Source organism: Frieseomelitta varia, unplaced genomic scaffold (assembly GCF_011392965.1).
Source record: "Frieseomelitta varia isolate USP_RPSP 00005682 unplaced genomic scaffold, Fvar_1.2 scaffold_742, whole genome shotgun sequence".
NCBI classification, from domain to species: Eukaryota; Metazoa; Arthropoda; class Insecta; order Hymenoptera; family Apidae; genus Frieseomelitta; species Frieseomelitta varia.
Window position 1 is genome coordinate 471,158 of NW_025110526.1, and position 16,678 is coordinate 487,835.

Genomic DNA, 16,678 nt, shown 5'->3' on the forward strand with positions numbered 1-16,678 from the left:
ATGGGCAAAAGTCAAGTTTTTTCAAGTTTTTCTGAGAAATAAGGACAATAACGAAAAGCTACATTTGCGAAATTACAAGAAATGTTTACGCGTTACAACCAGTGGCGTTACTATGGGGGTGCGTGGAGTGCAATCCATTTATAACATATGTTTGAATTGGAAATAATTACAATAAATTTGACATCACAATACAGTAATAAATGATATCTCCTTATATACTTTTAAATCAATCAAATGATTTTTTTTTGTATAATAATAATAATTATATTATAATATATATAATACAGTATATAATAATATTGCAATATATATAATATTATATAATATATTATACAATGATATAATTTTGTATAATATTGAGGGAGAAGGGATGACACCAATGTTAGGAACGCCACTGGTTATGCTTCAATTAACAACGAGTATTATAATGTTTGGGTTGGTCTTCTCAATCGAGTAAAGCTAAAAGATGTTATTTTCTGTCCTATAACGTACGAGCAAACAAAAGGCAGTTGTAAACGGGATTTATTTAGATTTTCGAGGTATGATGTACAGACGAGTGTGTTACAGACGAACATAGATGGATAAAATTCAACGTATTGGGATCATACACGCGAAGGAAAAATAGTTCAAAATATCGGAGAGGAAGTAGCTCTTCTGCAACTTTATTCCGTGCTTCATAGTTGAAAATTTTGCCAGGTCTTTGAAAAATATAGAAAATTAGAAAATAAGTTCTCCAAAGAAAAGAGTCATTTGAATTCCGATGTACAGTGAAGAGTGTTAGAAATATTTCAGTGAAACATTTTATTAACAGCTGCGAAATTATATTTAATTTAATCATTTAATGATCGACAATAAATTGATTAATATGTTGTGAAAGCTTCAATTGGAGTCGTACAAAGAACGTATGACATGTTTTAAATCAGTTTCAATAAAAAAAAAAAATCTAAATCACCATAGGTGATTCTAAGATATCAATTTGTTTTTCACGGGAGATAAGAAAAAAAAGATTGATGGAATGAAAAAAATTGCCGCATAAAATATTGCAATATATCAAAACTGCTGTAAGACGATAAAAACATATTACTTATAAAAATATCATGAACCGTGCAAATACAAATACAGATGTAAGTTAGAAATTAGAAATGAACATAGTATGATAAACGGGGAGGTGCAAAAGTCAATATTGTAAATGGTAATTGGACGAATGTTGCAACAGATTCTAAGAATTTGAATAAATAATGTACATTTATCATTCCTTGACACTAAGAAGAAGGAGAAAACGAACAAGATAGAAAAGAATGGTAAAAATTAAGAGACACACGGATAACTTGGAATATAGTTTCGTATTGTGTTATGAAGATCGTCGATTTTGTTATGCTTCTGCAATATTTTCCATATTTTTCTTTTTCTTTTCTTATGAAAATCCTCCGCGGACAATCTGGGTCGTTTATATATATATATATCCGACGTCAAATTTCACTGTAGAATTTTTATTTTTGCTAATGATTCCTTCAAATATTCGACTCAAGGTGGAGACTTCGATAAATATCTCGGAATTTTTTCAGACTTTTCCCAAATGTCGGAAACAATAAATGAATCGGTTGCGACCAAACGATTCAAATTGCCCGGGCAGGGTTGATCTAACGTTGTTCCGAGCGTCAAGGATTTTCAGGTCCAACGTGTCGTGTTATTTTTCAACGTGATGAACGTAAGAACGTAATCCCAGTATGAATTTCATTTGTAAATGTCTATACATGTATCTTTAAAAGATTTTTATTGGCGTTATTATTAAATGTAAAGGAAGAAACGAACGTAAACGGTAAAGAAAAAAAACACGTCATAAAATGTTAAAAAAGAAAGAATCTAAAATGTCTATGTACATACGATTCTTTTGAGAAAAATAACAAATTCTACTAAGAAAAAAAAAAAAGAAAGAAAGAAAAAACAGAATACAATTTTTAAATAAGCTGCGGGAAGTAACCTAGCAGTATATTTTTCTCTATTTCTTTCCGTTTTTCTATTACAGCTCCTTTTTCTTTGACCTAATTACACAAATATGCATTCTTATAGATTAACAATTCACGCTAGGGAGATTTCTTTTTCAAAAATTCCATTTTATTCGAAACGTTTTGCATGATAATTGCATACGAACGTTCGCGTTCGTCACGCTCCATATTTTGATCTATGATTATTTTTTAACTGCGTTGTTTGAAATAGTGATTTAAGAAAGGCAATAATTCGCGTCATTTAATTTCTTGCAGGCAGACGCGTGAGCATAAGGTTTAAAGTTTAATGCTAATTTTTGATTAAATCAATGCAAAAGATCATTAAATATATTCAATGTGTAATCGTAAAGATGTTCAAAGTACCAAAGATTAACAAAAACTGCTCGTAAATGCAAATGTGATGCAAACCTGCCTTTACAGGTTAATAAGCTCGAATTGTTCTCGATACTTAATCCACATTTAGCCCTTTCCCTATCTCGTATTGCGCAGTACATACATTCTCAAAGAGATTTACTCAAGAGAATGATGAAAGTTGATTTTCTTTTTTCAAAGAACAATTTCTTTTCGAGATATTCGCAAAAAACTGTTTCTCTAGTTATTATCGATTCCCATTTCCTTGTGCGTCCATGATGGAGTAATTAATATACAGATTATATGATATTACTTGTTATTATTGTCATTGTTATCACACCTCAGCAATAAGACAAACGGTTTTTTCTTTTTTTACAAGTTCGCCTTGTTCTAATTAACCGCGTTCACGTTTTGATGAATAATTTAAATCAGTGGCAATCGAAGTAAAAGTAGGTTATTAGAAGTGATTCATAGAAACCTCAAGTTACACACAATATTGACCAAATAAAATCACTATCCGCTTCGAACGAAAAACAAATAGGAAGTCCCCTTAGTATGCTCGCAAAGTTCCTCGCCTGTCTTTCGATCTTGCGTCCTGGACATTATTCGCTCCCCTTCCTTTAACGCAGACTTTGATGATTTTCAAACATTTCGAACAATTTCATCCTGTCACGAAAACAACTTCAGGCTCTCATAGTTTCCGAGATGTTCAGAAAAAATTGTTGCAAGTACAATTCGCAAATGTAAATACAATAGAAAATCTGGCCTTCGAACAAGTACAAATGCGAATCGTCAAGAATTGCGGGAAGGAATGAATATTTAGAGATAAAGTAAGAAAAAAAGAACCAGTAAAATGACTTGATAGACAGTCGCGTTAATTTGAATAAATTCTTGAGTTAAAAAATGAACGACAGTGTTTGTTGTTTATCTGTTAAACAACTTAATTTTACATTCAGATCAAAGGCCAAGATCACGTTACATGCACACTGGTATGCTCGTATGATGCTTCCATGCTAAATTGTATGAAATAAATGAAAGAACGATAGAATGAAAACGTTTGTATTTATATTCCATACAAGCGTTAATTAAATATTTACGAGGAAATGAAATTATCGTGCACGTTCGTTTGGATTTAAAAAAAAAAAAAAAAGAATCGATTTCGAACTTGCAGAAATTGAAAGAAAATTTATTCTTAATCGTGACGTAACCTGAGGATAGGTGCCAAAAAATGATTCTGACAAATATAATGTTAAACTTACAAATAATCATAATATACAGGGTGCACGCGTTAAAGTTTTGTCACCAGTTTTTAGACGTTTCCGTTTAGTGCAATTAAAAAGTGTTTCAAACAGAATTCTTTTGGTATTTGATGGGATACATGTTCCTATATTTTCGAATCTCAGAAAGTGCTTTCTACGTAAAAAAGTCAAGGTCACCTTGATTTTTTTAAATAGCACCATATGTTTCTAATATCATAGGATTGTTGCTGATGTCGAGACGAATTCAACAGTGTATTATACTGTGACTTTGAAATGACTTCAAACTATGATACAGAGCTCCGCTCTGTGTATTAGACTTTTCGTTATCGCTATAATTACGCCATCTCTGTTCATTTTCGTCGTTTGCCCCCATATTATGTATGTATTTATCACGTACGCTCCAGAGTCATCGGCAGGTCATTAGAATTATCATATCATCGGTCTAATTAGCTTATACACTGTTGAATTCGTCCTGACATCAAAAACATATGCTGCCGTTTAGAAAAGTCAAAGTGACCTTGACTTTTTTCACGTAAAAAGCATTTTTTAAGATTCACATCGAAATACTAAAAAAATTTGGTTTGAAACATTTTTTAATTGCACTACCGGAAATACCTAAAATCTAGCGACCAAACTTAACGCGTGCACCCTGTATACTTATATCATTTCCAATCTACTCGCAGCATACAACGTAAACATTTTTTTTTTTTTTTTCGCACAATATTAAAAGATGTTGCACAATAGAATTTTTCTGCCCAAGGAAAAGTTCATTTTCATTTTCGAAAGGAAATCGAGTGTGAAAAATTTATCACGCACGTGTCTAAATCTAACACACGAGATTGTTCCAGGTAGTACATCTCATACATATTCTTGAATAAATTGAAAACGTAGAATAAAACGTGCTTCGTCTTCGAGAAAATTGAATTACAATTTTTTGTTAAATTCACATGTCACAGGTCGAATTTTCAGTCGAGCATATTTAAAAGTCAATTTTTCTTGAGAACGAAATCTTCGACGGAAAAATTTTCTTCCTTATTTCAAGAAGAATCATCTCGTGTTTACTCGTACGTAATTTTCAACAATATACACTCGCACTTGCACATCTAATAGGCACTTCATCCATAAATTATTTATCATGCAGAAGTACGAATTGAAGACGAACGTAGGGAAGAACGTAGTGACAAAAAGCAGTCGTTCTTCAATAAAATATGCATGGACGAAGAAAAGAAAAAAAGGATGAAAAAGTAGTCGGAAGGAAATTTCAAAGAAGCTCGAAGATAATTGATTATGAGGAATTTTGACGATGTTAAAAGCGCGACGATCTTGACACTTTTGTTTGATTAACAAGACAATACGGTCTTGTTAATCAAACAAAACGCATCGGTAACTAATTCTTTATGCCTGTTTCAACATTTAATTGGCTGAGGGCAAAGGCTCTTTCGTCAAACGATGAAAAGGAAACTCTGTACTCGCTTTTTTCATGTCGGGTTCAAAAAAAAAAAAAGAGGAAAAAATTTTTCACACGTGTAATTTTGTTCGCGGCGAAATCCGATGAAGTAACGAGTCAGCCGAGACTCTTTACCTAAACGCGTCAATAAAATGAGAATGCTAATTACGCGCAACGAGCGATCGTAAAAAGTCGGGGAGCGAAGAACGTTAAACGCGCCGCAGCGACTGAAGTGAAAGTTTTTGAAAGAAAACGGGCAACGATGTGACAGGAAGTGAGAAAGGATGAAAAGACGAGCTTCCTTAAATCGTAGACACTTAAACCGCGATTACCGCGTTATCTGTATCCGAACGATAATCGGTGAAATAACAAAAAAAAAAAAAAAATGGCGATCGTTGATATTTGATTATCTTTGGACCTTTTGATCCATGATATGCTAATCATCTAAAAACTTTAATTCCTGTAGGAATAATTATAGTTGCTGATGTGAAATATGCAAAATCCTAATCCAACAGTAAATATATGATGAACTCAAGCAATAAAAATCCTAATATTGCGTAAGTTATTCCTAAATTTCCAAAAATTTTTTTTTTCCTCCTTACAATAATTTGTGAAATTATTATCTTGATATTATTAATATTATTTATAAATTATTATCTTAATATTGCGTAAGTTATTCTTAAATTTCCAAAAATTTCTTTTTTTCCTCTTTACAATAATTTGTGAAATTATTATCTTAATATTATTAATATTATTTATAAATTACTATCTTAATATTATTATCTTAATATTGCGTAAGTTATTCTTAAATTTCCAAAAATTTCTTTTTTTCCCTCTTTACAATAATTTGTGAAATTATTATCTTAATATTATTAATATTATTTATAAATTATTACCTTAATATTGCATAAGTTATTCTTAAATTTCTTTTTTTCCTCTTTACAATAACTTGTGAAATTATTATAAATGTAAACTTCTGGGCGTTCAAAAAATCAAAATAAATGTTGATACAAAATTAGATCTCCATTGGGATGTATTAAAATTACGATCAAATAATAATATTGTAATTGTAATCCTGCTAATACTGGTGAAGATAAAAATTAATAAAATTAAAATTAATTGATATTGATCGTGAAAATAAATTAATTTGATCATAATTTAATGAGACATTTTTTATCTATAAAATTTGAAAGATCCTAAAATCGATGATGCTCCTGTTGCACGAATTGAAAAAAAAAATTGTCTCTTTCTTCGTATCGTGTATTTGATCCTTTTCCTCCTCCTGGGTTAAATCGAGAGTCAAGTCACATCGGGTTCAAACGAAACCGAAGCGAGAGAAGATTTAACAGTGCACGATAGATAATTGAAAAAAAAAAAGAAAAAAAAAAAGATTGAACTGGCTCTATTTCGAGTAATATAACAATTAATTTGAAATTACGTAAAATTGCTCAATAAAATATTTGAAATGATAATTCCTTGGCACACCTAAGAATAATAACCGAGTCGAAAAGTGGTGGGGTGTCGTGGTGTGACTTCAAAGCCAACAATGACAACACAGGCAAGAAGGACGGCTTGCTTTCCATTTCGTTTCTATGATTATACTCCTGAACGGGCAGTCCTTCCCCGATCGTCGTATCTCCATGGTCGGTGCTCTCGTGTAAATAAATTGTGTGCTCCTATCTCGATACGGGTTGTCTCGTCGCGAACTTCGTCTCAGCTTCGCGTTCAGCTCCGCCGTGTACTCTCCGACACACGGAGAGCATTATTCGGCAGTGTCGCGACGTGTATTTTTTATCACGACGTTCGGGTAGATCTCCGAATTTGGGCCTCGATAGTGAATTTTATTACACTGATTTAATAATAAACGTTTCAGAGCCGTGAGACATGCAACACGAAAAGATATCGTCGTGGGCATGGTTGTCCTTATTCTTGTTAACTATTTTTCACCCGCCGGCTCAGGGAACCGCGGAAACTATGAGGCAGATGTTCCCAGCGTACGCGCTTATGGAGAACATCGATCTTGTGAATTCGAGCAGATGCCGGGCAGAGATGGAAGAATTTCGCAACGGAGTGGATAACAAGATACTTTGGAGTCTGAGAGGTTAATAGAACTTTTACTATGTCTTGAAGCAAATGTCTCTCTGTCATTCGATAACGATCAAAGAAAAAAAAAAAAAAAAAATGATACTTGATCGAACTGTACCCGACGAACTATGCATCGTCTTCTGCGGTTTCTGTGTTTCGTAACGCGTCGTTTCGCATGTGAAAGGCACTTTACACCGCGAAAAATTCGATTCCGATAACAATGAAAACCAATTTTTACGCAACCGCATGAATTTTCTTTTTTTTTTTTTTTTGGAAACGATCTACGCTGTATCGGCGTGTTGTGTCAGAGACACGTGACGAGCCTCTTCGTCAAGTCAACCCCCGGCACTTTCTTCGCGCGTTACACAAGAGTTTCTAGTTTCTTTTCTCCTGCGTAACGTGCCGGATGACGATCGGAAGCATCTCTGTATCGAACGCAGAACGTCGGATCGGTTTCCACCGATTCGTTTGAAGTTATCTCATCACCGACTGCATCGCCAATCTGTATCTCGTTATGTATTTTTCAAGTGTTGGACAGCAACGGAATGCCGTCGTCGGGATTCGTCAACGGGAACAATTTTTGGATCGGAGATCGCCAAAATTGCAAGCTCCTCTCTGAGAATCACACTCTGCTGTTCTCGGAAGATGTACGAAAGAACAACTCGATATACCGAAATCCGAAGGAGGAGTTTCCACCTTTCAAGGTGCATTTCTTCGCTGCTCGTATACGGCACAACAGTACTCTCCAGTATCATACGGAAGTTATGATGAACGAGGTAAATACGCGATAGTAGTTTAAAAAACTCCTGTCTCTCTTTCCATCGGTTATTGGTAGCTAATGAGAATTGCAATCGGCCGATCGTGGCCGATTTAAAATTATACACGTACACGTAACATATTTGCATGCCCGTGTGCTTTTCTTTTTCTGTTTTTTTTTTTTTTTTCTTTTACGATCGTGAGATGAAGATCTGAGAGATCGCACGTTTCCTTAGAACTTGATCACACTCGGATTTTGTCTGCCGGCGTCCTGCACTAACCACGATATAGCCACGATGCTGGAGAAAGTGTTGAACGAGAGGAAACTTTTGATCGGAGAGCTTTTTTCCGCGAATTTCGAGATAATTGAAATCACCGATTTGGTGGATGATCATCAATGGCTTTTCTCTGCGAAGATAATCTTCATCGTGTATGTAAACTTCGAGCGCGCAATGGAAAATTCTGCACGGTATCATTGCAAACGTCAATTACAGGGGATTTTTGGTACTGTTTTGCGGTCTTGTGGCAGTGGCCACGGTGTACGACGTTCTCATTCATAAAAAACGCACGAAGAACAAGAAGGAAATCTTCAACTTTGAAAATAACAACACGAACAGTAAACCCCGAGATACGAGCGCCGATGGTATTAATTGTTATTTAATACGTTCATAATTGCGTTTATGCAACCAACGATCCTTGTCACTTTGTACCGTTCCCTTTTTTTAATCTGTGCGACGTACGATTAACAGAACTGAAGAACGAGATAGAAGAGAAATGCGAGACCGACCAAGAAGACTCAGTATCCCCGAAATCGAAGTCGCCGAGCAACGTCATGGAGTACGTTCTCTGTTTTTCGTTCGTCACGAACACACGGCAAATATTTAAAGCGGAAGAAAGCGCAGACAATGTGCGTATATTCCACAGTATGAAAGTGTTGGGAAATCTATGGATTATTCTGTGCCACATAATCTTCTACACGACTCACATCACAGGTAGGAAGTTCAATTTCCGATTTTTGATTTCCTTTTTTTCTTTTCTTCTTCTTCTTCTATTTTTAATAAAAACGAATCGCGTTACACAGCGAATAAGACGATCGCTTACGCATTAAGCGACACTCTAGCGGCACAAATTCTGGCCAACGGGACGCTCTCCGTAGACACGTATTTCTTTATAAGCGGTTTCCTATTGACGTACATATTTTTTAAGGGGCAATCGAAAGATAAGAAAGTCCCGTCTCTACCAGTAAGGATAAAACAATATATCGAACTGTTCGTCAAACGATACATCAGGTATAGTATAATCGTCGACGCTTGTTGAATCCCGTCGGCGAGATATGCGTATGGAAATGATAATTTTTTCTCTGTCGAATTTTTAAAGGCTCACGCCCGCGTATTTCGTTGTTATATTGTTGGCGATATTCTATTTCACATGGAAGGATCAAACCTCGATAATTCTTCCCGTGGAACGAGTGAACGTTGTATGCTCGAAATATTGGTGGACCAATATGCTTTATATCAATAACTTGTACCACTGGAACGATATAGTACGTATCATTTTATTAAATAATTACATTGTTAAAAAAAAAAAAAAAAGGAAACGTTTCACAGGGAAGGGTAATGCTTTCAGTGTCTCAGCTGGAGTTGGTACCTGCCCAATGACATGCAGTATTTCTTGTTCGGCAGTTTTCTCCTCCTTTTATCGGACACGTGAGTTTACAATTCGGCTTTCTCGACAATTTGACAGTCTAGCTTTATCACGTCGCTAAATTTCACCGATTACTTCAGGCATTGCAATACCGCCGTAAGCTTAGGCGTCGTTACGTTATTTTCATCGTTGGGATCAATCCTTTACTTCTCGTACACTTTGAACTTTGTACCTACGTAAGCATACAAAGCGAATTTTATATTATTTACAGCATAGGAGATGTCTAAATATATGTATATTTACTTTCTTAGGCTGGACAAACAATACAGTACGCTGACAGATCTTTACATACGACCGTGGGTTAGGATAGTACCATATCTCGTAGGAATGGCCATAAGTTACCTTCTCATAAAGTGGAATTACAAGTTACATTTATCAAAAGTAATAAACCCGTTGTACCCGTGTGTGTCAGCGTATCTTTAAACAATATGATTAAATGTTTGTTCTAGAAAAGTTTAATCGTTGGTTGGGCCTTGTCGATTTTGTGTAATTGTTCGATTCTATTCGGGCTTACGGACAAGAATATACCTTTCAGTCTGTCCATAATTTATTCAACTTTAAGCAGAACAGGCTGGTCTCTTGGCATTGCGTGGCTCGTAGTTGCATGCTGCACGAATCACGGCGGTAAACTATTTACAATATGTTTTGAATTACTTATCATAATACGATAATGTTATCACACATTTTGTAAAAATATTTTTTTTTTAAATACATTATTTATCATATTAATATTAATATTAACATTAATATCATTATTATTAATATTAACCTTACATTAATATGCTCTTTTTCATTTGATACATTATATTCAGATGTATCTTTTGTGATTGCAGGTATTATATGCAAATTCCTAAGCTCAGATTTTTTCGTTCCTCTGAGTAGATTAACGTATTGCGCTTATCTCGTGAACCCTTTTGTGATATTAGGAATTTGTGCGTCACGTAGTTTTCCTGATTATATTGATTATTACAATATAGTAAGTATGATAAAATAATATTATTGGGGCAATATTTGAACTTTATATGAATACGATATAATTCGTTTTCTCTATCTCTTTTCAGGCTGCTTTCTTTCTAACAGTGAGTGTTATATCTTACATAATTGCTTTCTTAATATCCGTAACGACAGAAGTGCCATTTATAAAACTTCTCCGATTATACAATAACCGGCAGAAAAGAATGAAATGAGTGATAAGTATCTCTAAGTCTTTTAATTAATAAATCAGCGAAAAAAGAAAATCACTTTTTCGTGTGCATTCAAAATTTTCGAGATATTCCATTTTACTACGATTCCATTTTTCTTCGATTTATTGTTTAACGAAAACAATAGCATTCATGATTTTATTTAATATTTCATAATACCTGGGAATGAGGATCAAGCTATAAAATCATTTGCGCAGAAATTGTAAACGTTCTTTTTTTCTTTATCAACGAGCATTTTGTACATAACGAAATGGTTCGCACGACGAAAGAAGAAGCTTATATACAAATAACTACAAATCACTAAAAGATGATAACAAATCTTTGCCGTGCTATGAGTGAACTGGGGAATGTAGCCTAGGAGGTGCCGGCGATGTCATGGATCGACTTGCGCGACTGGCCTGTTCACGGCGACCTTCCTCCAGTTGTTTCTCGAGTTGCTCCTTCAAGACTAGCAATTCTCTTGTTCGTTGATAAACAGGATCCTTAGAAAGCACAGTAAAAAAAAAAATGCTTAAACGATAATTGAAATTTCTATGTAAATTAAGCTAGAGCATTTTGTATACCTGCTGTCGCATACTGGGATTCCATCTACAATACAAACTTTTCCACGGTTTAATGTATCTCATGCTAGCGATTGGCATTAGAACAAGCTGATAATTGGGAGCAGCCCAGTACAAAGGATTTTGATACAACGATAACTGGCTATTCGTGTACGACCATAACGAAACAGTTTTGTGTTTCACTTGTTCTTGGACTCTTTCGCGTTCGCTGTAGACGTATTTATAGACAATGATTATGATAGACATATAATCTACCGAAGATGTTTAACATACCTGCTGAATAGAAATGTGCCAAATCTACAAGAGTATAAATGATCAAGTATAGTGATTAGAAAGTGTTCGTTAAACTCGAATGCATTGGGAAACTGACGACTTATTTGCCACACACAATCCATGAACTGCAAAAATACTGGAGATCTATCCGCATCGCTGTGATGCTCATCTCCATGACCGATTCTCTAAAATATAATTATTAAAATTACAACGCTTTGATTCGTAATACCCAATTTGGCCGCATATCATTGCATACCTGCTGAAACTTATGACCAAAACTAAGCCATTCTTTTTCTATAAGCACTTCAAAACCTTTGATGGTTCTGTAATACGGATCTAACATTAACATGGCAAGAGCTGTGAGCTGTAAACAGTTATGAATATTAAAAGTACATTATGATTAAAACACGTTTTGTCATTTTTTAATTACCTGCGCTGTTCTATCCCAACCATCAGAACAATGCACTAACACCGAAGTTTTATGGTTTTCAACTTTATCTACAATTCGTAACGCTCCCGCAAGTACGTACTTTATGTGCTTCAACCAAACGGTAGATTCTATTCCCGATAACCATCTGGCCTCGTCAATTGTTGGAAAACATAACTCTAAGAGGTTGGAAAACGTAACTCTATACTAATAATAGTTTCTTATTACCAGCCTTAATGATCCAGTAGGACGCAAGCTAACGTACCTTTTAATTTTCTAAGACTTTCTCTCATTACGTGTATATTATGGATATCAAGAAACACGAGCTCGGCATTTTGATATGCGTCCTCGCTCTCGTAACCACCACCTTTGGCTTTGTTCGCCACTGCGTTAGGCATTGGTCTAGCGTCCATAATAAAAAGTTTATGACTTTGTGCATTGGCGTCCATTATCAATTGAACGTATCGTTCGTCCTCGCGGCTACGTTTGCCACCAACACCTACTAACGGCTGAGCGCAACGAGTTATGGTTGCTTGACTTTCTGGATGGATCCACGACAGTACGGGAAGCCTTCCTCTACTTCGAAAGGCTGCCGACGCTTGTAGATCCTCGTCGGTTGCCGCCGCAGGCACTGCCCATACGGCTGGATAACTATCACATATCGAATATGTGTCGTTGATCTTCGATATCTTCCACATGTCATTGTTTACTCCCTGGAAATAATTGTAATCAACGCGTTTCCTGATTACTGAATTAGTTATAATATACAATATCTTTTACCATTCGTTTTAATTCGGCAATGGGCTCGTAAACATTCCAACCATTTTCAGCGAACGTTTCGGAATATTCGAACGCGAAAAGGGGTAATTTATGAGACAGGGGAAACGAATACTGTTGAAGTTTCTCAAAAACATCTCTTCTGGAATGATTTTCCTGTTTATGCGCGAATCTGAGATTTCGCATGTCTTTACAAAACACTTCGATACCGTATGAATTTTCGCCTTTGCTAGACGCACCACCGACTTTCTCGATTCTGCTAACAACACCTAATGGTACTTCGACAACATAGGGTGTTTCGCGGTCTACACTCCGAAAATGGAGCTTGTAATTTGTAATACTAAGAATTCCTCTAACCGGTCCTGAATAAGGACACACATAAGTTACTTCGTGAGCAATGCCTTGTACACGTTCCCCATTTAAAAGCGGTGGACCCGTTTCTCCAACAGATAGATTCTGTGAAGAGAGAACAGTTACATTGACAGAACAAACCTTAAATAATAAAATAAGCATCTATCTGCTACCTTAGCTAGACATTTAAATAATATATACATTGAAAAAGTAAAAGTGATGAAACAGAATTTCTTAAAAAAAGAAAGATAAAACGTACCAAATGAATGAAATCAAAAAATATGTTGTCTGGAAAAGAAAACAAGTTCTGACAGTATGCAACTGATTGAGAAATTAAAAAAAACCGTATTAACTCCGTTCATCTACATAGAACTCACTTTTACTTGATTGTCTTTTCTAGCTTCTAAAGCAGAGACAATATTATTATCTGTCGAAGTAGAACTTGAAGAAAAACTTTTGGAATGTGACGCTTTATCCCAGCTTTCCTAAAGAAGTTCAATGCTCACGTACATTTAGATACGATTATTTTTAAGTTTTAAACCTACACTATTAATTAAACCAAAGTATATTACCGATTCTTGCCCCATTTTGGAATTAAGAGAGCTACTCTTGCTATCTGAATTGAGAGAATCAGAGCTGGCATTTTTGGAATTGTTTTGCTCGATATTTAAAAGTTCTGCACTACTCCTCTTCTCCATGTTTCCAAATTCAAGTTCCTTATATACTTTCACATTTAATAAAATATTCATTACATAATTTCAGCTATTGCCATTTTTAAGCTGACACCTTTAAAGACAAAATATTTGATCTATTATGTACTTCTTGAATTTTCTGTTTAATATCTTTAATGATATCAACAAAATAAATAATAATAATAATAAATATGTAAAAAATATTTGCTACAAGAGTAATTAGGAAAAGTTGAATCCTCGCATATTGATAAATCGCATAACGTGTATGAATCAAAGAATAATGTACAAAAAGTATAAAATACGTATATTTTCGAAATTCTAAATTACTTAACCTCAAAAACCCGGAAACTTCAAGTCATAATACAAATTGCACTAAATATGAATTTCTGTATACACAATTACGCAAAGATAACAACTGAATATATAATATATAAATTTCAAATACAAAATAAATTCTAGCAATGTCGTAAACAAAATTTTGTATATTTTATGCCACGCCCAGAGGTATTACAATTATAATTTTTTGGACACAGGAGTGCATGTTGATCATAGTATTTTTCATACATAAACAGTAATCCAAAATACCAACCTCGTTCACAAAATATTATATAAAGTATTTTATTATATTCAATCTTTTTACTGCAACTCGTGTTTGACAGATACACTTCACGGTTTGAGAACTTAAACAGAAACGCTCGAGAATTTAATGTAGTTCACGGTACGGCCATTTTAGCGCTGATGACAACATTGTCGGTCAAGTTGCAAACGATATTAACAACTGCAGTGCAAAACTTGCCCGAATCGGTACAACAGGATGTGACACGAAGATGATAAGGGGATCTTGCGACCACATTATAACTATTTTATCATTATCAATCTTATATTGCCGGATCTATAGAACGCGGAAATGTAAAAACCAAAGAAACTTGACCGATCGTGAATACTCTCTGTATCAGATTACTTGTAAAAATAAGACTTCTACGGAATTAATCCTTTCTAGAACGGTATCGTAGGAAACGTTCATACCTACATATGGTGCAGCGGAACTTATATGGATACGTTTATGATAGATATAGGTTGATGGTGGAGTTATAAAGAATATTGGAACAGAAAACTCTGCTGATGTGAATGTATGGAATGTAGAGCCGAAAGGGACTCGGCCTAACATGCATTGGAGGTATGTCCCGTCTTTGCTATGCAACGAGCAACCCTCACACGAGTCCTAGGAGGTCACTTCGCTCCGGCAGCGATATTGAAGGCTCTGCTTGTAGACACACAAAAGAAGCCGGTCATCACGTATTACGAAGTTAGACAAGAACGTGGAGGTTTTAGTCGGTAAAAATCCGACACTACCCGGCTCTCTCCCTCAAGGGAGCCGAATGTCGTAAAAAAAAAGGGGGTTATAAAGGATATAGAAGATAAAGTGCGTTTCATCTCAGAGTCGTACAATAAGCATGGACACTCATCCTAGAGGTGTTACGCGCACTGCACGCTTAACCTGAAGATGGCACTTGACCGTAGGCTAATTGTAAGCGACATCCACTTGCAGCTTGTAGTATCATCGTGGAAACTTGCATATTTTGTTTGCCAACAAAGCGAAACTTCAAACTTTTCAAAATTCCACTCACAAATTTTCGAAAATTTTTCAACACAAAGTATGTTCACATCAAAAAAAAAATAAATAAACATTGAAAACCAATATTATGCAATGAAATCATCTAGACACGTGTGGACAGTTCACACTAGGTAAGTATGGGTAAGTATTTGTATGTTAATTTACTTCTAAGTGAATTACTATACAATCATTTCTAACACTTGTGCATAATTCGTGGATACTGGGTAAGTATCGATAAGTATACTTGCAATCGAAATTCCCAAAACTTTGAAATTTTGCTTTGTTTGCAAACATTGGTTTGTTTATTTTGGTTTTCAATGTTTACTTATATTTTTTTGATTGTTTATTTTGGTTTCCAATGTTTATTTACATTTGTTTAAAGTAAACACACTTTGTTTTGAAAAATTTTCGAAAATTTCCAGTCGGAATTTCGAAAACTTTAAAATTTCACTTTGTTTGCAAAACATTGGTTTGTTTATTTTGGTCTTCAATGTTTATTTACATTTTTTTGATTGTTTATTGTGGTTTCCGGTGTTTATTTACATTTTTTTGACGTCAACATACTTTGTTTTGAAAAATTTTCGAAAATTTGCAGTCGGAATTTCGAAAACTTTAAAATTTCACTTTGTTTGCAAACATTGGTTTGTTTATTTTGGTTTTCAATGTTTATTTACATTTTTTTGATTGTTTGTTTTGGTTTCCAATGTTTATTTACATTCTTCTGTCGTAAACACACTTTATTTTGAAAAGTTTTCGAAAATTTCCAGTCGGAATTTCGGAAACTTTAAAATTTCGCTTTGTTTGCAAACATTGGTTTGTTTATTTGGTTTTCAATGTTTATTTACATTTTTTTGATGGTTTATTTTTGTTTCCGGTGTTTATTTATATTTTTTTAACGTCAACATACTTTGTTTTGAAAAATTTTCGAAAATTTCCTGTCGGAATTTCGGAAACTTTAAAATTTCGCTTTGTTTGCAAACATTGGTTTGTTTATTTGGTTTTCAATGTTTATTTACATTTTTTTGATGGTTTATTTTTGTTTCCGGTGTTTATTTATATTTTTTTAACGTCAACATACTTTGTTTTGAAAAATTTTCGAAAATTTCCAGTCGGAATTTCGGAAACTTTAAAATTTCGCTTTGTTTGCAAACATTGGTTTGTTTATTTGGTTTT

The 16,678-nt window shown here is 34.5% G+C and overlaps 2 protein-coding genes across 3 annotated transcripts; one reads left to right on the forward strand and one right to left on the reverse strand.

Annotated features, from left to right (window-relative positions):
- The first annotated feature begins 6,663 nt into the window (after positions 1 to 6,663).
- On the forward strand, positions 6,664 to 12,049 carry LOC122535588 (nose resistant to fluoxetine protein 6-like). Its single transcript, XM_043667253.1, has 13 exons — positions 6,664 to 7,164; positions 7,677 to 7,924; positions 8,141 to 8,334; positions 8,399 to 8,547; positions 8,654 to 8,896; positions 8,986 to 9,193; positions 9,282 to 9,447; positions 9,531 to 9,610; positions 9,689 to 9,784; positions 9,860 to 9,989; positions 10,058 to 10,232; positions 10,442 to 10,584; positions 10,670 to 12,049. The coding sequence occupies exons 1-13, from the start codon at positions 6,948 to 6,950 to the stop codon at positions 10,793 to 10,795; spliced, it is 2,175 nt and encodes a 724-aa protein (XP_043523188.1). The 5' UTR covers positions 6,664 to 6,947; the 3' UTR covers positions 10,796 to 12,049.
- On the reverse strand, positions 11,057 to 14,603 carry LOC122535589 (myotubularin-related protein 2). Of its 2 annotated transcripts, XM_043667255.1 has the most exons (10): positions 14,480 to 14,603; positions 13,771 to 13,984; positions 13,576 to 13,683; positions 12,851 to 13,303; positions 12,336 to 12,783; positions 12,074 to 12,249; positions 11,900 to 12,007; positions 11,644 to 11,828; positions 11,374 to 11,578; positions 11,057 to 11,292 (listed from the first exon to the last, which is right to left on the reverse strand). In XM_043667255.1, the coding sequence occupies exons 2-10, from the start codon at positions 13,945 to 13,947 to the stop codon at positions 11,140 to 11,142; spliced, it is 2,013 nt and encodes a 670-aa protein (XP_043523190.1). In that variant the 5' UTR covers positions 13,948 to 13,984; positions 14,480 to 14,603; the 3' UTR covers positions 11,057 to 11,139. The 2 variants fall into 2 exon arrangements, with proteins under 2 accessions (XP_043523190.1, XP_043523191.1); XM_043667256.1 differs by lacking the exon at positions 13,576 to 13,683.
- Positions 14,604 to 16,678: the final 2,075 nt, after the last annotated feature.

What these genes read in the sequence shown, in the direction of transcription:
- LOC122535588 (XM_043667253.1), top strand. Translation starts at nt 6,948, where the DNA reads ATGCAACACGAAAAGATATCGTCGTGGGCATGGTTGTCCTTATTCTTG. An exon ending in CGGAAGTTATGATGAACGAG is followed by an intron (nt 7,925 to 8,140) that starts GTAAATACGCGA and finishes ACGTTTCCTTAG; the next exon opens with AACTTGATCACACTCGGATT. An exon ending in ACTTTGAACTTTGTACCTAC is followed by an intron (nt 9,785 to 9,859) that starts GTAAGCATACAA and finishes TTACTTTCTTAG; the next exon opens with GCTGGACAAACAATACAGTA.
- LOC122535589 (XM_043667255.1), bottom strand. Translation starts at nt 13,947, where the DNA reads ATGAATATTTTATTAAATGTGAAAGTATATAAGGAACTTGAATTTGGA. An exon ending in GAAAAGACAATCAAGTAAAA is followed by an intron (nt 13,304 to 13,575) that starts GTGAGTTCTATG and finishes CTCTCTTCACAG; the next exon opens with AATCTATCTGTTGGAGAAAC. An exon ending in ATCCCAGTATGCGACAGCAG is followed by an intron (nt 11,293 to 11,373) that starts GTATACAAAATG and finishes GTGCTTTCTAAG; the next exon opens with GATCCTGTTTATCAACGAAC.